Source organism: Aspergillus pseudodeflectus, assembly GCF_044049435.1.
Source record: "Aspergillus pseudodeflectus strain CBS 756.74 chromosome Unknown BJX68scaffold_20, whole genome shotgun sequence".
Taxonomy (NCBI): Eukaryota; Fungi; Ascomycota; class Eurotiomycetes; order Eurotiales; family Aspergillaceae; genus Aspergillus; species Aspergillus pseudodeflectus.
The window spans coordinates 49,596-68,076 of NW_027263796.1; the positions used below are offsets into that span (position 1 = coordinate 49,596).

At 52.7% G+C, this 18,481-nt stretch overlaps 8 protein-coding genes across 8 annotated transcripts; 5 read left to right on the plus strand and 3 right to left on the minus strand.

Moving 5' to 3' along the window:
• Positions 1-181: 181 nt before the first annotated feature.
• BJX68DRAFT_275726 (alpha-glucosidase) lies at positions 182-2,103 on the plus strand (the record flags this gene model as incomplete). Its single annotated transcript, XM_071047902.1, has 1 exon — positions 182-2,103. One exon carries the CDS (start codon positions 182-184, stop codon positions 1,973-1,975), a length of 1,794 nt encoding a protein of 597 aa, XP_070899234.1. The 3' UTR covers positions 1,976-2,103.
• Positions 2,104-2,349: 246 nt separating this feature from the next.
• On the plus strand, positions 2,350-4,273 carry BJX68DRAFT_255126 (major facilitator superfamily domain-containing protein; the record flags this gene model as incomplete). Its single annotated transcript, XM_071042990.1, has 6 exons — positions 2,350-2,552; positions 2,610-2,729; positions 2,780-2,845; positions 2,900-2,999; positions 3,049-3,684; positions 3,731-4,273. The coding sequence occupies 6 exons, from the start codon at positions 2,350-2,352 to the stop codon at positions 4,271-4,273; spliced, it is 1,668 nt and encodes a 555-aa protein (XP_070899235.1).
• A 2,078-nt stretch (positions 4,274-6,351) lies between these two features.
• On the minus strand, positions 6,352-8,253 carry BJX68DRAFT_236880 (cytochrome P450). The gene is made up of 3 exons (XM_071040083.1): positions 8,135-8,253; positions 7,470-8,072; positions 6,352-7,410 (listed from the first exon to the last, which is right to left on the minus strand). The coding sequence occupies exons 1-3, from the start codon at positions 8,207-8,209 to the stop codon at positions 6,463-6,465; spliced, it is 1,626 nt and encodes a 541-aa protein (XP_070899236.1). The 5' UTR covers positions 8,210-8,253; the 3' UTR covers positions 6,352-6,462.
• Positions 8,254-8,520: 267 nt separating this feature from the next.
• On the plus strand, positions 8,521-11,066 carry BJX68DRAFT_236883 (uncharacterized protein). Its single transcript, XM_071040084.1, has 8 exons — positions 8,521-8,904; positions 8,956-9,154; positions 9,211-9,330; positions 9,378-9,527; positions 9,587-10,103; positions 10,157-10,211; positions 10,259-10,772; positions 10,826-11,066. Exons 1-8 carry the CDS (start codon positions 8,712-8,714, stop codon positions 10,920-10,922), a joined length of 1,845 nt encoding a protein of 614 aa, XP_070899237.1. The 5' UTR covers positions 8,521-8,711; the 3' UTR covers positions 10,923-11,066.
• Positions 11,039-12,517, minus strand: BJX68DRAFT_266580 (ankyrin repeat domain-containing protein; the record flags this gene model as incomplete). The annotated part of the gene is made up of 3 exons (XM_071045538.1): positions 11,039-11,495; positions 11,531-11,976; positions 12,044-12,517. 3 exons carry the CDS (start codon positions 12,515-12,517, stop codon positions 11,039-11,041), a joined length of 1,377 nt encoding a protein of 458 aa, XP_070899238.1.
• Positions 12,518-13,089: 572 nt separating this feature from the next.
• Positions 13,090-14,635, plus strand: BJX68DRAFT_275728 (major facilitator superfamily domain-containing protein; the record flags this gene model as incomplete). The annotated part of the gene is made up of 2 exons (XM_071047903.1): positions 13,090-13,700; positions 13,747-14,635. 2 exons carry the CDS (start codon positions 13,090-13,092, stop codon positions 14,633-14,635), a joined length of 1,500 nt encoding a protein of 499 aa, XP_070899239.1.
• A 50-nt stretch (positions 14,636-14,685) lies between these two features.
• On the minus strand, positions 14,686-15,774 carry BJX68DRAFT_275730 (N-acyl homoserine lactonase family protein; the record flags this gene model as incomplete). The annotated part of the gene is made up of 4 exons (XM_071047904.1): positions 15,609-15,774; positions 15,409-15,556; positions 15,098-15,351; positions 14,686-15,043 (listed from the first exon to the last, which is right to left on the minus strand). The coding sequence occupies exons 1-4, from the start codon at positions 15,719-15,721 to the stop codon at positions 14,686-14,688; spliced, it is 873 nt and encodes a 290-aa protein (XP_070899240.1). The 5' UTR covers positions 15,722-15,774.
• A 195-nt stretch (positions 15,775-15,969) lies between these two features.
• Positions 15,970-18,310, plus strand: BJX68DRAFT_275733 (Zn(II)2Cys6 transcription factor; the record flags this gene model as incomplete). Its single annotated transcript, XM_071047905.1, has 6 exons — positions 15,970-16,703; positions 16,767-16,966; positions 17,016-17,127; positions 17,177-17,398; positions 17,445-17,609; positions 17,669-18,310. 6 exons carry the CDS (start codon positions 15,970-15,972, stop codon positions 18,288-18,290), a joined length of 2,055 nt encoding a protein of 684 aa, XP_070899241.1. The 3' UTR covers positions 18,291-18,310.
• Positions 18,311-18,481: the final 171 nt, after the last annotated feature.

Consider the following 18,481-nt stretch of genomic DNA (forward strand, 5'->3'; position numbering starts at 1 on the left):
AAATCTGAGTCCGGGATGATAAGCTCCTATTCTTCCCAGCGACCGTTTCCATCCACCCTCGGCTTTGCAAAGATTATACTCCAGCATATCTTTACTACTGCTAGGTTCTCGGTGCTGTTCTCTTCCGTACCATCTGCAGCCCCATTGATCCTTCTGCGATAAGGCGCATTGTGGCGTTATCATGGCGTTCAGCGAGCACACAAGGCAGTGGTGGAAGGAGGCTGTGGTATATCAGATCTACCCAGCGTCCTTCTGCGACTCCAACGGCGATGGCATTGGCGACTTGCCTGGAATTACGTCTAAACTTGACTACCTGGTCCATTTGGGCGTCAACGTGATTTGGGTCTCACCCATGTACGAGAGCCCACAGGTTGATATGGGATATGATATATCAAATTACGAGGCCGTTCACCCTCCATACGGCACGGTGGAGGACATGGAAATTCTTATTCGCGAAACTCACGCCCGCGGGATGAAACTGATGCTCGACCTGGTCATTAATCATACCTCTGACCAGCACGAGTGGTTCAAAGAGTCTCGCTCAAGCAAGGATAACCCCAAACGGGACTGGTACATCTGGCGGCCACCCAGGTACTCTCCAGAGGGCAAGCGTCTCCCTCCCAATAACTGGCGTGCGGCATGGGGTCCCATCAGTGCGTGGGAATGGGACGAGGCAACTCAAGAGTACTACTTTCACATCTTTGCAGCGCAACAACCAGATTTGAATTGGGAGAACCCAGAGACCCGGAAAGCGATCTATGCCAGTGCCATGGAGATTTGGTTGAAGCGTGGAGTGGATGGGTTCCGCATCGACGTTGTCAACATGTATAGCAAGCCACCTGCATTTCCAGATGCCCCAATTTTCGATCCTTCTACGCCCTATCAGCCTGCTTCGGCACTGTTCTGCAATGGGCCGCGCATGCACGAGTTCCTGGACGAGATGAGCGAGATTCTCACCAGATACGGCGCGATCACAGTTGGCGAGCTCCCGAACACGCCAAACCTGCAGGATGTACTCGGATACGTCAGCGCCAAGTCGAACAAGTTGAGCATGGTCTTCCAGTTCGAGGTTGTCACAGTCGGGATGGGCACCGACATCACCTACGATGCTCGGCCACACAATTTCGGTTTGCCCGTGTTCAAACAGGCTGTGGACGCAACGCAATCGCTCATCCGCAACACCGACGGCTGGACGACGGTCTTTCTGGAGAATCACGACCAGGCCCGGTCCATAAGCCGTTTTTCCAATGATAGTCCCGAGTTCCGTGTACGCAGTGCCAAGATGCTTGCGCTCATGCAGGCCTGCCTCACGGGCACCCAGTATGTCTACCAAGGCCAGGAAATTGGCACCGTCAATGCTCCCAAGGAACTATACCCGCTCGCAAACTATCTCGACATCGGCAGCATCGGGCACATTACCTCGATCAAAGAGAAGTACGGGGCAGATAACAAGGAGGAGCTCGATAAGGCGTTTGACTCGCTGGCATACTTTGCGCGCGACCACGGCCGTCTCCCCATATCCTGGACCGGAGGCAAGTACGGCGGCTTCTGTAACGGATTCGGGAAAAGCGAAGAGGAGGTGAAGAAGCCGTGGATGGAGCCTCATCCTCTGGCGAAAGAAATCAACGTGGCCTCGCAACTTGATGACCCGAACAGCGTTCTGGCGTACTGGAAGAAGATGCTTGCTTTTCGTCGAGAGTACAAGGACTTGCTGGTGTATGGTGACTTTAGGGATATCCGGCCGGACGACGAGGATTTGTTCATGTTCGTAAAAGAACCGTCGGATACTTTCAAGGCGCTAGTCGTTCTTAACTTTACAACTAAAGAGCAGAGCTGGACGAAGCCCAGTGCCGAGGAGCTGAGGTTGCGTGAAGGGTCGGAGGTGAAGCTCGATATGATCACGTCTACGCATGGCGAAGAGGAAACGGAGGCTCTCGCTGCTCTAGAGGGTCGTGTATACCTGGTCAAGTTGTGATGTACGGAACAAGCCAACCACATTGATCTATCACGATATCGAATCCTGGGTGCGAAATCCAAGCTTCACATTTCCAATCCAGTCATTTATCGCGTACCAACAACCCAGTTTCCGGCCAGGAATTAATCCTTCGATCGATGCTTCTGACTTCCTACCACCTTATCTCTCCGCAATCCTGTTGTCATAACAGCCAATCATGCATCGTCCCGGCAGAGGAGATAAGAGTCGCGGGATCCCCGTTGATGATCGGCTTCTCCGATGACCTCCAACTTTGTCAGTTGGAGATAGTGGCAAGTTCACGATATATTCGCCTTGTGCCCACTTGGGAAGCTGGAACAAACAGCCTGTCAAGCCAAACAAGTTATACCTTTACAATGTCTGCTCCGACTGAGCAAGTGCTGCAGCCCGTCGCGTCCAGCGACATCTCCATGTCTGACAAGAAGGAAATCGGCCAAGACGTCTCCGACAAGCCAGAACAGCACGAGCATTCGAAAGGCAGCATACTGCAGGGCACTCCGCAGGGGTCCGTCCACCACGAACTGACGCTTTTTGAACACAAGGCACACTTGATTAATGAGTGAGTTACACTTCCCATTCTGCGGCTTCGAGATCGTGCCACTAACAAGCCACAAAGGGAGTTCGATAGACTCGGGTTCGGCCGGTATCAGCAATGTATCTGGCTGCTTTGCGGCTTTGGATACTTTCTTGATCTGGCCTGGTCACAGGGTGTTGGTTTGGTAGCATCGGCGATATAGTAATGCTTGCTTTATCCCAGCGTGCATCACAAGTGCTAACAGCTCGCAGTCAGGAAATGGGTGTGCCGGCCGGAAGACAAGGGCTTATCTTTACGTGCGCCAATGCTGGTCTGGCGTAAGTCACCCCCTTCTCTCAAGCTGCGCGCAACTGGACACTCATACCCCCCAGTGTTGGCGCCTTTTCTTTTGGCATCATCACCGACATCATTGGCCGCAAGTGGGCGTTTAATCTAACATGCCTCATCACCTCCATCTTTGGCATGCTTCTTGTGGGTTTTGCGTTCCAACTGTGCTCTGGCCAGTGTCTAACAAAACCAGGCTGCCTGCAAGTACAACTACGGAGCCATCTGCGGTGTATACTTCCTCGCGAGCATTGGACTCGGTGGCAACATCCCAATTGACGCGACCATTGCCCTTGAATTTATGCCACCAAAGCGCCGGTACCTCGTCTCGCTGATGAGCATGTGGCAGCCAATCGGTGTTGTTGTTGCATCTGCCATTGCATACGGCACCGCTGCCAAATATCGCTGTGAGACAACATTGCCTGCCTGTACTGGCGACGGGGAACCCTGCTGTTCCGTCTCGAGCAATATGGGCTGGAGGTACATGGTCATTGTCATTGGTTCAATGACTCTCTTCATCTTCTTTGCTCGCTATCTCGTCTTTCGATTCCACGAGTCGCCCAAATTCCTTGTCAGCAAGGGGCGCGAGCAGGATGCTATTGATGTTCTCCACAAGATCGCCAAGTTCAATGGGGCTTCTCCACCGAAATTGACACTCGAGGACTTTCGTGCCATCGACCGCGAAATGGGAGTCACTCCGACGGAGCAGACTGGAAGCTCAGATGCCAAAGGTGTCATCATCCGCGCAATCCGTGAAGTCAGCTTTCTTCGAGCGTTGTTTTTCAACAAGCTTGCGTGCTTTACCTTTGTCCTCCTTGGTCTTGCCTACATGGTACGTAGCTTTCAACATATATGCGAACTTATTGCTGACTCTCTAGGGAAATTACTGGTCCTTCAACCTGGCTGGGGCGTTTCTACCAATCATCCTGCTCCGCAACAACGTCGATGCTGGTGCCGACAGCGTAACCGACACATACCGCCAATACGTCTATATCTACTTACCGGGTATCATCGGTGCCGTCATCGCCCTCTTCTCGGTTCAGCTGCCTCTCATCGGAAGAAAGTGGTCCCTCGTCATCTCGGCTGCTCTACAAGGCCTGTCGATGGCACTCTACACGCAGGTCTCGAACACAGCCGGATACGTCGGTCTGAACGCCCTCGAGTACATCATGCAGACATACTTCAATGCCGTGCTCTACGCGTCTGCCCCAGAGCTGTTCGACACCACCTACCGCGCCAGCGCCAGCGGAATGTTATCCACGCTCGGCCGCATTGCTGGTATCGTGGCACCCTTTGCTGGGCAAAAGTACATCGATGAGGGCAGGTCCGGTGTTCTTTGGCTGGGTGCGGGGGGTATCTGGCTTTCGTCTTTTCTTATGGTCTTCCTGCCGGTTGAGATGAGGAACAGGGAGATGTATTAGGTTTGATTTTCGGCTGTTTGGGAGGATCTTTGTCTTTTTCCACGTCTCAAGCTGTACTTTCCATGCTCTCGCCAAAATACAGGCTTTAGCTCTTGGCAGTTTAATCTGACTCACTCGTGAGTCATTGAAGTCATATAACGTAATTCACCAGCGGTCCGATCACCCCGGCCGGTCCAATCACCCACCAAAATATATTTCTACGCATTGAACTTGAAGCTATTCCTAACAACGCAAATCTTAATTAAATACAGTAAACTAAGTCGCGTGATGATTAGGACATCTAGTTCTAGTATGCCCCTAAATATTATATTTAGAACAGGTTAGTAGGGCTCGTTTTCAAGGTTCTAAGCTTGGTAGAGTAGTTAGATTAGCTTCCTCACTACTACTATCTTCCTAATTTAATTACTTATTTCTTGATGAAATTAAGTCCCTTGCTTCTTATACTTGGAGGCCTGGTACAGGGGCCATCTAGCGTTTTAATTGACTCTTTTTAGTCACTTGAACTTGACTTTCTACGCGGAGATCGTTCAATTCCTTTAGGGTGAATATAGCGTTGTAGATAGCTAGCTCACAACCCTTTATAAGCTTATCTAAAGCATGTTTAGAAGGACTAGAAGGACTCTAGGACCACCTAGAAAGCATCTTCTTAATAGAAGAAGCTTTCTTATATAGCTATCAAGCTGTATAAGGCGTGGCAAGCGTAGAGGAAGAGGTTAAGGCACCACCCCAGCTAGGGGGGGGAGTAGGCGTAGATATTAAATAGTTAAATCACTTTAGGACCTTTTTAGGATTATAAGGCACTATCCTAGTCGCGCGAAAGCCGCTCTAAGCGTTCTAAATAGTAAAGACCTTATCGCGAGCTTTAGGATAGGCCTTTAGGAAGTCATGTTTATTAATATAGTAGAAGCCTAGGCGTATCTTCGCTTTAATTAGGCCTCCATAAGCTCGCTTTAATGGCCCGAAGCAACCAACATCTAGTGGTTGAAGCAGGTGTGATAAATATGAAGGCATACAAATATAGATAATCCTATTTTCTCTACAAAGCTTATCAAATTAAGGGGTTAAATGACTCCCATGACCATCCAGAACAAGTAGTCAATGACTTCCAATTATGCGCTTAGTTGTATAAGGAATAAAGCAGTTCTAAAGCCACCAGAAAGTTATCTAATTAGTAGTCCATCTATTCGCGCTTAATTTAATCCTCTAGTTACCTAGGAGACCTAGTTCTTCAAACCATCCTTTAATATAGACCTTCCCTTTAAAGATTATAATTAGTAGAATAATATATCCCTTTAAACCAACACATTTGATCGCGGTGACCTATTCGCGCTAGCCTAGCTGAATAAGGTGAGGCTTCCTAAGTATCTCAGCCCTTGTAACCACCCATGAGGTTGTAATTAGGCCCATAGCAAAGCTAGTTTTATTAAAGTTATAGATATCTTTATCCTATATACCATTCTCCTTGCGCAAGGCCTCTAAGGTCTCAAACCACTACTTTAAGACCTTAGGATCCTCGTAGAGGGTGTACTAGTAGTTATACTTGCACGTAAATCAACTTTTAATGCTTTTATAGCGTTGAATAAACTTAGTGACCCAGTTTTTTCCTAGTGGCTTTGGGGGGGTTGTTAAATCTACTTAGAGGAGAAGATATGCTATTTCCTGCACATGCGAGACCCTAGGAGCGACTCCTCATCAATCTCTAGATAATATCTATTCAACTAGTGCCTCTTCCTGAGTTTCAGAGAGTCGGAATACGCGGTTGCGATGTTCTACTTAAAATTCATGTCCCTTAATGCGATCGCGGAGTGTTGTATAAGGCACATTAAAAACCTCTATAGCACGACGAATACTTAGAATTTCACCTTTTTCTAAAGCATTAATTACAAGTTAAATCCTCCCCTCTTGCTTAGCTAAATTTTGACGAGATTAACGCGGTTTCCGTGGTATGGTTGATGGTTGAATAACTACGCGTTGAACACGCGATAATTTTTTGGTGGGTGATCGGACCGGCCGGGGTGATCGGACCGCTGGTGAATTACGTTATAGGTAATGTAGGACATCCATGGAGAGAACACATGATGCAGTTGCTGGAGCAGCACGCCCACCATCGATTCATTGTCACTCGTAAGCATTGTATTTTCCCAAGCAGTTATAATATGGTTGACATCTCTCAGAGGCCTGATCAGCCCTTACACTCGTCGCTTAAACTGCACCACTGGTCCATCCCTAATACTGATGTAGCTGTCTCTGAGCTGAAACACGCCCCTATCTTTCCTTCCCCAGCATTGACTTGGTTCACCAGTGCCAGTCGTGTCTCCCGGGAACAGCCGCGCATCGTACAGCCACAATGTCATGGCAATGGTCGTGTACAGCTCCAGAAGCGCAAAAGGCTTTCCTGCACAACTGGTTGTACCCGCCGTGAAGGGAAAACAACTTGACCGCGCCCTGGCCACATCCTCTCCCGTGACGCCTGTTGCCTCGTCCACTATCCAGCGCTCGGGTCGATAGACGTCTGGATCTGGAAAGTATTCCTTGTTGCGATAAAAGCTCCAGTGTGCCACTCCTACCGTGGTTCCCTCGGGAATGTATTGTCCGTCGATGATAATCCCACCAGGAAGCACAGTTCGAGGCAATTCAGCCGACCCAGCTGGGGTGATGCGCATGGCCTCATCCACGCAAGCACGCAGGTACTTGCAGGACATGAGCTTCTGGCCGCCTTTGATTTCATCGATGGACCCAAATGTACTTCTTATCTCGTCCACCAGCCTTCGGTAAGCACTAGGCGTACGAACGATGTAGAAGAAGAACCCAGCCATGCTGACTGATGTAGTGTCCGAGCCGGCGATGGTCAACATGATCGCTTCAGCTTCGAGCGCTTCTGGCGTATAGCCCGGAAGACCAGTTTCGGGGTCCTTGGCGTTGAGCAGGTAGTACAACATGTCTTTTCGCGTCGATGCTCCTTTTCGGCTGCTCTCGCTTCTGACAGCATCTTGTTCAAGCTTCAGACGCTGAGCTAGTGATTCGCTGACAAAGTTGTAAAGGAACCGAACCGGAGCCGGCGCCAGAGCATCCAGGGCCCAGTCCAGCCCTCGCGGTTTCAGCCACACCAGGAGTCCCAGCCAGGGTGAGTGACCGAGCTTCATATCGTCAGAGATCTACAGACGGTAGTGGTATGGTTCAGGGCTTTATGTCTCACCGAATAAAGGATTCGAAGGAAAAAAGCAATGGTGTGTGGGATGTCTCGGTACTCATTCTCTCCAGGCTCCTTCGTACCAACAGACCGGCCGAAGCAGAGATCGCAGAGCACGTCAAGAACGAGGTAGTCACAAACTTCGGACATCTTGCGCGGAGCAGACCAGTCTGTGCCCTCATCGTCCACGAGGAGTTCGCACCATCGCACGACATGCTGAACGAGCATTGGCTCCATGCCGCGCAGCGACTTCTCAGAAAAGACAGTATTCAATACCCGCCTTTTCTGGGCATGAAGAGCGGGATCGGTCCCGGTGAGGGTACTCTTATCGAGCTTGTTGCGGGTCATCATGTCATAGAAATGCGACCGCTTGACATTCGCCTTGTTGTTGAAGATGTCGCGATAGGCCTGTGGCGTTCGGAAAAGCAAACCATCAGGGCGAAAGCGAATCACATCACCATAGATCTCATGATTCCGGGCAATCCACAGGTGACGGTCGCCTGTGAGGGAGTAGTAAAAGTCAGGGAGGGAAGAGACTTTGGCCCAGATCGGTCCTGGGTAGGCTGCCAATGGACTGAGCCACAGATTGTAGATTGACGATACGATGAACTATTCCAGAGTAAGTTTGACTGGATCCGTCGCTCGTATTGATGCAAAGGATGCAGACTCACGTAGCACACCGCAAGCCCAGCCATAATCTGAGCCCAGTGGGCGAGCACAAGAGCAACTATAGCCGACACATACATCGTTCTAAACTGCAAGAATGAATTCAATCGGCAGATTGGAAGGCAGGTTCAGTGCTTTAGAAACTAAAGGACAATGACTTGGACACAAACCCCTCGACCTGAATCGACGTGTCTCGTCAGCCAGCCACGATCCTGATCTCGCACCGGCCAGGCCAGAGATCCACTACAATGGACGGTCCAACTGGTCCACGCTGCTGCACCAACTATTTGTGGGGCTGGCTGCCCTTGTCTCAGCGTGGCAAATAGTGGACCACTATTCCCAGAGGATTTAGGCAAGTGCCTTTTCCAGCTCCTCGTCAACTACCCACGCAAGCCACCCCAGGTCGAGAACGAAGCAAACTGGACGGCCTGCCCGACTGTGCTCCGGCGTCGCCGTGGGCTTTCAAAAAACACAGCTTGTCTGGGCAGCAATCCGCTTGGCCTATAAAGCGAAACTGCATTCTGAAGAAATGCCGAAATCTCATCAGGACGATTCCCTGCGCTTTGTTGAACAACCGAAAAAATGATTCCTCCCGAGACGCGGTCGAAGCCTGACAGCCAGATCCAGGCAACCTACCAGCAAGTATGGGGGTCTGCATCGCCCACCGCTGAGCTGGCTCAATCACCGCTGTTTAAGCCATATTCACACTCCCTGAATCTTGACGAAAAGACTCGAATCACCTATGCCAGAGCCAGGGCGATATGTGAAGCGTTCAGTAAGCTCGGAGTACTTGAGAAGCTGCGAAAGGCCAAGCTAATAAGACCAGACTTGACGGTCGAAGATGTCTCGTATCTCACTCCGGCGTTCTGGAAGATCCATACGGACCCCATTGCCGCCGTAGATGGGGGAGCATTCACGCTGGCCAGCATTCAGTATAACCTGTTTGTGGGAACTGTGGCGCCTTTTGCAGCTACTCGTCCGGAGCTTCACTCCATTCTCCAGCGTGCGATGAAATTCGAGATTTCGTGAGTCATTCGTCCAGAGACAGGACAGCCCGACACTCCAACTAAGACCTTTATAGTGCGCAGTTTATGCTCACCGAAGTGGGCCATGGCCTGGATGCGCGTAACCTGGAGACGACAGCGACCCTGTTACCAAATGGCGGCTTTGAGCTACACAGCCCTACCCCGGGCGCGGCAAAGTGTGTCCCCCAACTCCGGTATTGATATTTCGTCCTAACCCTGCTAGATGCATGCCGCCCACCACACCCCGAAGCGGCCTTCCTACCGTTGCGGTCGTGATTGCTCGACTTATTGTGGATGGCGAGAACCGTGGGGTTCGTCCGTTCCTCGTTCCGCTGAGCGATGGGCGCGAGATGTGCAAAGGCGTAACTGCAAAGTTTGTGGAGATCCATCTGAGTGATCACGTTGAAAGTCGCTAACTCGGTGCTTTACTAGAGCTCTACCTCCCCGCACCGGTGCCCATCCCATTGACCATGCCCTCACCCTTTTCGACCGAGTTCGCCTCCCCAACTCCGCATTGCTGGGAAGTCTCGATAAACCAGCAGACGAAAGACAGCAGTTCCTCAGCACGATTCAGCGGGTCGCGGTGGGAACCCTGTTCCTCTCCGCAACCGCCATTCCCTCACTCAAAGTCGCCATTTACAATGCAAGCCGATTCAGTGTCCGCCGGATGGTTCAGGGTCAGGACGGGAAACCGATGCCCGTCATTCAATTCCGAACCCAGCATCTCCCTATACTGCATGCTATTGCACATGTCCACGTTCTTCAGGCTTTCTTAGTCAAGGCTGGAACGTTGTTTCGAAATGTCAAGATGGATCCTCGTGTTCGACACGCCGTTGCCACTACCTTCAAGGCTGCTGCCATACAGCATTTCCAGAGGAGTATCAGGGCGATGAATGACGGTTGTGGGTGGCATGGGTATTTTGAACATAACCAGCTTCTCCAACTTGAGGTACGATGCCATCTTGGTATAATATTAACCGTCGCTCGCTAACGTTGCCGCAGTTAGAGTTCCGCGCCGTGTCGACAGCAGAGGGTGACATTCGTGTCCTTGCCATCCGTGCGTTGCTTGCCTCTTTCCGAAGGCATGTGCTGATAGCTGTATAGGCCTTGCAAGTGAGTTGCTGCTAGGACGTTACCAGGTGCCACCGCCCAAAGACCCGAACACCCTCCTCGCCCGACACGAAGCTGCCTTGTTCGCCGAAGGCCAGGATTACCTTCAACAGATGGGCGGAAGTCATCGAAGCGAACAATTCAACCGTAACATCCTACCCATCTCTCTACCCCTTGTCCAGGCTGTCGGCCACCGAATGGCGTATGAAGCTGCGCTCGAGACAGGAATTGACTCCAAGCTACTCTCCCTCTACGAGAGTGGTGTTATGCTGGAAGACTCTGCATGGTACGCTGAGCAGGGCAATATTAACAGGGCAGCCCAGAGAGAGCTCGAAGCCACAGCGGCAGACGCATTGCTTCCAGAAATACAGTCGCTCATTCGTGCAATGGGCGTCGAAAAGTACAGCAGCGCACCCATGTCCTCTGAGGAGCACTGGAGTGACTTTGTCTCGGGGCTAGACTTCTTTGGTGGCAAGGCGTCTCTCGATATGATTGATCCTGTTTGCTCGTAAGTCTCTCACTGGCTCTGCATTGCTTCGTTCGACCAGCTCACATGTACAGACCACACACTAGTTCGGACAACTCGCTATTCCCGCTAATTTCTGATCTGCTTTCTTTCTTGCCTCGTCTCGCGAGGAGACTCTCAGTTCGGGCGTAGCTGTATCTTTCATATTCTACCCTGCATATAGAGTAGGTGCTGCATCATGTCAAAGCCCATGCTGTATTCATGAGTTCATGTCTTCGTTTTAGCCTGGTTAGAAGGTGTTTATAAGTTCAATGTGACGCCCCGATGACGGTTGTATTTCCTACTTGTGGCCCTGTTACTTGGCCAAGCGCAGAGGTCCCCTCGAACATTTCTGCATCCTCTTCGCACCTCGCGTTGACATCAATGTCGTCGTACTCCAATAGGGCCTTGACGGCTGGCGGGCAGCGGGACACTACGGCCAACATCAAGGCAGTTACTCCTTCCTCGCCCCTCACGTTGACTCGGATATTCTTCTCCGCGAGCAGCAACCGTAGCAGTGTCTCGCTTCCAGCTCTTGCTGCCCCTATGGGCGGAGCGGATCCATCCTCCCCTTGCGCGTTGACATCCGTTCGAAGTAAAGCTGACCGTAGGATTGCCTCATTTCCTCCTGTGATGGCATGTTTAAGAATCCCATGGCCGGTTTCATCTGCCACATGTGGGTCAACGTCCTGCCGGGCAAGAAGCGTGTTGAAGAGTACCTCGCTCCTGTCAAAGGTGCCGCTGCCAACGCAGTGGTATACTTGGTCTTTGGGTCTTTGTGATCGGCAAGAATTTCCGGCCGCTCCAATAGTAAGCGAGCAACATCCTCGTGCCTTCTCCACGCGGCATATAGCAACGCTGTTTTGCCCGCGGCACGCTGGGCGTTCACGTCTGTCGGTTGCGCCAGCAGGAGGTGGACGGTTCCCGCATGCCCTGCAGCCGCGGCCCAGATCAAAGGGGTAGCTTTCTGGTGATTGCAAGCGTCAGGGTCGAGCCCAAGGTCCAAGAGGAGAGCCACCGCGGATTCGCTGCCGGAAGTAGCCGCATAATGTAGCCCCGTCTTTCCGTTCTGCGTACAGACGTAGTTGGCATTAGCACCATAATCCACAAGCAGTTGAATGGCCGCAGTCTGCCCCGCAAACGCAGCGGCAAAGAGTGGCGTCCCCAGCCAGTGCTCACCAGGCTCAAAGTTGACATCCGCTCCCATCTTTATCGCGCGTTTGATTTCCTCCAGAGAGCCCATAGTCGCTGCAACTATCAAGGCGACATCATACCGGTCTTTCTCTACCAGTGGGGCACTGGTCGTCTCTCATGCCTGCGAGATGGGCCAGCGGCAGCCAAGTGCCAGAAACACCCACAATGCTCGATATCAAATCTGCCTCGCAGGCTTCTTTGGATTCTCCGAGTATCTCTGATGCCATCTTGGCCCCATCGGCGACGATGCTGATCAGCGAATACTGGCTGTCGTGCCCATCCCGTCGCAGCTGCTCCGACAACAAACGTACGCACATCTCAGTCGCAGACGGTCGCAGAGGGAGTCGAGTGACTGGGCAGCCTTCCAGTTGCTCGCGACGCTTCAAGTTCGCGGGAAACCAGGAGGTGATAATGATGTTTAACGACTTGCAGGTGAATCGCAAGTGGAGAAACCAGCGCGCATGAGGGTAATGATACGCCCAATCGAGGAATTCCGGAGCAACATGGTCGAGGATGGCGTACAGTAGCTCAGCAGGGAGATCTGTGATTCCCATTATTATCATTCGTCTGCAAGAGCTGTGATATGGGGCCAAGAAAGAAGAGGGACGAGGCCTCGTATCGTCTTCAGCCTCGCCTGCCAATACGAGGAGCTGCTGGTCAAGTGACTCTCTGTGTCGATGCACGTGTAGTTGTCTCACGTCATGTTTACTCTAGATGTTCCAAAACACTGGGTCGATCGCAGATCTGGGATCAAGATGATGCAATGAACTGTGGGTCTCTCCACGAACACCCTCGCGTCTCCTGGTCCCTTAATTCTCCGTCCATGGCTCGCAGAGTCACAGAATACTGCATCAACGCCCATCTACTGCGCCATGCAAGCCTCACGGAATGTCACTGTTGGCCAGCGGTTGTTTTCTCATCGTTGTTTCTGAAATTGCTGCAAACTGCGCTGAAGGATGAACAAGATTGTCGTCATCGCCCCACTTGAACGGTCTTGGAGCACATGTTGATCGTGAGGAGGTTTCGGCATCATCACGGATGGCCTCGTCCGTCAACACCTCATAAATACGCCCGCAATGGCCGCAGTTTCAGGGTCTTTCACTTACTCTCCAGCATCTCACTCAGCATGGACGAAAATCGCCAAGAAAAACAGCATGACGGTTTCGATCGCGAAGCCTCGCGCAGAGGGCTTCGAAAGACGGGTTCTCGGACAATGGGCTGGGACACGGAGCATCACGATTTCCCCCGCAATTGGCCTGCCCAGCGCAAGTTCTATGACGCCTGTGTGCTGCTCTTCCTGGAGTTCTACACCGCGGTCATCAGTAGCACCGGGCCGTCCGCGGCAGAAGAGGCCATGTCCGAGTATGCCATGAGCAGGGCTGTCATGCTCACCGGCTTTCAGTTCATGTACGGCATCGGCCAGGCCCTCGGCGCTCTGATCATGCCTCCCATCTCAGAGGCCCTCGGTCGGCGGCAGTCCTACCTCGTATCGGCCGCTGCCTTTAGCATCGCCTGCCTGCTCATTGGCGTCGTCCCCTCGCCAGCTGGAGTCTTCATCGGTCGTTTCTTCGCCGGGTACGCGTCAGTCGTCCCTGCCATTGTTCTCGCCGGCAGCATTGAGGATCTGTACTCCCAGCAGCCCCGGCTCTGGTTCCTTTGGACTTGGAACTGCTGCACGATGCTGGGAATTGCGGTTGGTCCCATCTACGGATCCTACATCGTGGATGCGATCGGCTGGTAAGTTTTCTATGTCCTTTGCATAGAGCCAATACTGACCTTCCAGGCGTTGGGTCTATTATACCGCAGCCATTACCACCGCTATCGTATTCTTCCTCATCATCCCCGTCCGCGAGAGTCGCCCGACCACTCTTCTTGCCCGCCGATTCGATCATCTGCAGTCCAAGGTTGGAGAGCTGGACATGGATATACCCAATCCCGACAAGATAAAAGACGCAGGAGAATTTTTCAAGGTTGTCCTGGTGCGCCCGGCCAAACTCGGAGTGACGGAGCCCATCATCATCCTCGTCGCCATCCTCAGTGCGTCCTCTTGGGGCATGGTGTACCTCTTCACCGAGTCCTTCACTGTCGTGTACAGCGACTTTGGCTTCAGCTCCAGGGCGACCTCTCTCCCCTTCGTTGCACTGTTACCTGGGATCTTGCTCAGCGGCGTGGTCCGCTTCTGGGACCATCACAAGTTAAACGCTCGACGAAAAGCCGGACAGCGACCAGAGCCAGAAGACAAGATTGCCGGTTTTGCGATTGCAGCACCAGCCCTCGCCGTCGGGCTCTGGATCTTCAGCTGGACAGTCCCACCCCTCGTTCATGTCCACTGGATCGGATCCATGTTCGGTCTCGTCCTCATCGGCTTTGCAACCACCGAGTTCTCGTACACTTTGAGTGGGTATACCGCCGACTCGTACACAATCTACGCCTCGTCGGGCATGGCTGTCACCGGGGTCTTGCGCGCGCTCGCTCAGGGGTGTCTGCCCTTGTTCGCTTATCCGATGTATTCGGGCCTCGGATCGAATGTCGCCACGAGCATCATCGCGGCGGTTGCGACCCTCTTCTGCATCACGCCATATATATTCCTGAAACATGGGAAACAGCTGCGAGAGAAGAGTCCATTTGCAAGGTACAGCGCCGAGGTGAACGAGGAACACGGTCAAGACTGAAAGCACACAACTACTGTACCTAACACTGATCCTAATTGTGAACAAATGAGCTACTCGTAAGCCTTTTTCGCTTCAATTAGACGCGCCGCCGTCTCGTAGTCATGTCCGAAGATCAACGTCGCGGAGAAAATCCTCTGTAGCCGTCGGATGAACTTGCCACTGTCCACCCATTTCCGGTAGTCTCTCATCAGCCAGCCATGTGCCTGGTCTAATTCATAGTTCTCTCGGATATGATACTGATCGGTGGTCCAGATAAAGGTCCCATCATTTGGGAGATTGACCTGCATGATACATAGACCGGGGGTATGTCCTGGACAGTGGTAGAGGGTTATCCCCGTGCAGAGATCCAGCTGCTGGTCGTTGAAGGTCTGCCAGTTGATCGAGCTGTCGAGCTTGAGATAATCGCCCCTGTGGAATAGCCATGTGAGCGAGACGCACATAGAATGGGGACGAGCTACTTACAGGTACAGCCCACCATCAGAGTTCGTCCCGGCAGCCCAGCATGCGTGCTTGAATTCTTCTTCGTGCACGTAGATGGGGACACCAGTGCCGCGGAAATGCTCCAGTCCTCCAGCGTGGTCCAGGTGCAGATGGCCCATTACGACGGCTTTTACGTCTTTGATATCATAACCAGCGGCCGATATGGCATCTGGTAAACGATGATGTTTCTCATATCGCGTTCGAGGGAAGAGATCCACGGCTTCTGGGCCCCATTGCTGCATATTCAATTACGTTTAGTTTCGATACTCTGTCGGACTGAGCTGCGGACATACCCTGGTGACATCCTCTGCACTTCCCGTTTCGAACAGTATCAGGCCCATTTCCGGATGATCGATCAGGCCGGCGATCAGCATTAAATCTCTCCGTTTACTTGGAGGATTTGAGTTGCTGACCGAGCTGCCATTCGCGCCCAGAAGGAGCCTGTACGAAATGTATTAGAATCGGACTGTGGGGGATTCTTGATCCTACAAACCATGCGTCGTCAACGTTCAGCGTGCCCAGGTTGAGCAAATGCATTTTCGTGCCCGGTGGGCAAGTGTACGCGGGGATGCATGCCTTTGCCAGCTGCTGCATTGGTGCGGACATTGTGAACAGTGTGTAGAGTATAGAGTATAAAGATCCAGCAATCCGAAATCGTCATCTTGCCCTTGTCTGGCTTAAGCTTTCTCGTGGTTGGGGGTTATCCGATCATGTCCAACCGAGGCTTGGACAAACGGACCATGAGTCATGGCCTACATTCAGTTGGAGTCAGGCCAACCCCAGATTCAATTTTACCCCAGCAAAGCTCTCACGCGGGGAAGCCCAGGATCCGTACAGAGCACACACGAGCATCAATGGAGTCCAGATCGAACCGCAAGCCCGTCCGCCAGGGCAAGCACATCACCCGGGCGTGTGTTGGATGCCGCCAGCGCAAGACCAAGTGCGACGGGGCCCGGCCACAGTGCGCCAACTGTGGGCTGCACGGCCAGGAGTGCCTGATGCCCCAGGAGGTCGATAAGCGTACAGTGCCATCGCGAGAACGATATGCCCGCCTCGAGCAATACATCCAGTCGCTCGAATCGGCACTCGTGAGCAATAGTATCGAGCTACCACAGCAGCCCGACCCATATCCCACCCCCCGCTCCACGTCCATGCAGCAGAATAGATTCGAGCGAGCTCCAACTTCCATCGAAGGGGAAGTCTACTCTCCAGCGGCTGCGCAAATCGACTACTCTGCAGGGCTAGACTCGTTAAGCGACCGGTTTGGTTCGCTGCAGCTGGCGGAGGACGGCCAGATGCGGTTCTTTGGCGCGACCTCGAATCTTCATATCCTGCATGTCGGCATGTTTCCTCTGAACGATTCCAAGATCCGCTCGGTATACGGCAAAGAGAATGATATCCTCCAGCGGGCCGGTCTGAGCGCGCACATCCCAGAGGGGCTGGAGGACCATCTCCTGCAGCTGTACTTCTGTTGGGAGAATCCCAATATCCCAGTCGTCGACCAAGATGTGTTTTACGCAGAGCGAGCCAAGTACAGAGCGACTGGCCGACCGACTGACCGGTATTCTGAAACCCTGACCAATGCCATGTGGGTGACCGAGCTTTGCATTTTCTCGCCATGATTCCAATGCTGACAGTGACTCGGAGCCAGGTGCGCCGTCGGCGCAGCCCTCACCCGGCGACATTCCCACGGCCTCCCGGAACCGCTCAGCGAGCTCTTCAGCCGTCGAGCACAGGCCCTGCTGGATGTTGAGATGGACGCTCCGGCTCTGTGCACCGTTCAGTCCTTGGTCATCCTCAGCGGCGTGGAGGCCTTCCTGACGCGCGATGCTAGGGGCTGGCTCTACAGTGGTATGTAGCCATCTTTTCCAACCTACTCGTACTCATGCGGTTGCCCCAGGTATGGCCATGAGACTCTCAACGGACCTTGGGTTGCATTTGAAGGCCGCGTCATATCAAAAAGACGCCCAACTTCGCAAGCTTGTCTTCTGGGGTGCGTATATCCACGACCGGTAAGCCCCCCTGCTTAGACGCATCTCCCAAATCTTTGACCATTCGAAGCATGTGGAGTTTCTACGTCGGTCGACCCGAGTCCCTCGACGAAAAGCACATCTCCATCGACGCCCTTTGTCGGTTGGATGTCGCTCAAGAGGATACTTGCTGGCAGCCATACATCGACGATGCCACCCAATCCAATTCCGGAGCGCTCCTCGGTCTTTTGGGCGATGTCGCCGAGCACACGGCCATGTTATGTCGAAAGATGTCGCATATTCGTCAGGTCTTGTGAGTAATGCGGCGAACGTGCGAAAACAAAGGTTAATATCCTCAGATACCACACACCTCACCCAGACAGGGCGGAGATCAGATCATTGCATACTGCTGCCGGTAAGCTGAGATCTAATCTCGTCTCTTGGGCACAAGCATTGCCGGTCAATCTGTCCTTGCAGGAGGCCGAGACTTGCTCCCAACGGCCGCCGCATGTCCTGCAATTCCAGTAAGAAGAGCCACAAGAAATAATAATTGACACCGCGTTTCACTCGCTAACGCTCGCAGCATGCTGTACTACGCAATCCTCGTGGTCATTGACCGGCCATTCACCCATGGCCGGTCCGAAAGCCTTCCAGGCCTGACGCGCGCCGACGTTGAAGAGAGCCACCGGGCGTGCACCGATGCAGCGGTCGCAATTGTCGATCTTTTGCAGGAGTATCGCCGGCTGTACGGGCTTCGACAAATGAACATTCATACCGTCCATTTGATCTTCACCGCGGCGCTGGTCCACATCCACAACGTCTATTTTGCTCCCGGCGAGCCGACACGGATGGCGGCGCGTAGAAACCTGCAGATCTGCTGCCAGGCACTGTCGGAGGTGGGCCCGGGATATAAGAACGCACTGCGGGCGCTCGAGATTGTGACCAGCATCAAGTCCGAGTTTGAGAGCCTGCCGGATCGTCGAACGCGTCAGGGCAGTCATCGCCCAGCGAGTAAGAGAGTGCGCCTGAGCCCGAGCAACACCAGCCCAGATGCACAGTTCCCAGGGCCTCCAACCCTCGACGGGCTGGATCTGCTGCAGGAATGCTTGGACATGTCGCCGTCCTCGACCCTAATCGGCAGCAACCCGCTGTTTACAGAGCCATGGGGCTGGATCTCACCTTCTGAACCGTACATGACTAGATAATTGACATGTTTTGCCCATGACACTTTTCCGTTCCATGACGTTTTTGCGAGTAGACCATGACAAATAAACCATGACTCATGGCACATCTCCTCATCCATCTTCGAGCAATGAAGACCAAACGATGATCTCGATGAATGTTACTCCAACCTTTCCCTTCTATAAATCCCCATATTGATACCCCGTGGGGTAAC

Bases quoted from the DNA above. Each gene is read 5' to 3' on its own strand.
- BJX68DRAFT_236883 (XM_071040084.1), top strand. From the start codon at position 8,712: ATGATTCCTCCCGAGACGCGGTCGAAGCCTGACAGCCAGATCCAGGCA. The intron at 10,212-10,258 runs GTGCGTTGCTTG...ATAGCTGTATAG, and splicing joins CATTCGTGTCCTTGCCATCC to GCCTTGCAAGTGAGTTGCTG. The intron at 10,773-10,825 runs GTAAGTCTCTCA...TCACATGTACAG, and splicing joins ATGATTGATCCTGTTTGCTC to ACCACACACTAGTTCGGACA.
- BJX68DRAFT_236880 (XM_071040083.1), bottom strand. From the start codon at position 8,209: ATGTATGTGTCGGCTATAGTTGCTCTTGTGCTCGCCCACTGGGCTCAG. The intron at 8,073-8,134 runs GTGAGTCTGCAT...ACTCTGGAATAG, and splicing joins CTGGGCTTGCGGTGTGCTAC to TTCATCGTATCGTCAATCTA. The intron at 7,411-7,469 runs GTGAGACATAAA...GACGATATGAAG, and splicing joins TCCTTCGAATCCTTTATTCG to CTCGGTCACTCACCCTGGCT.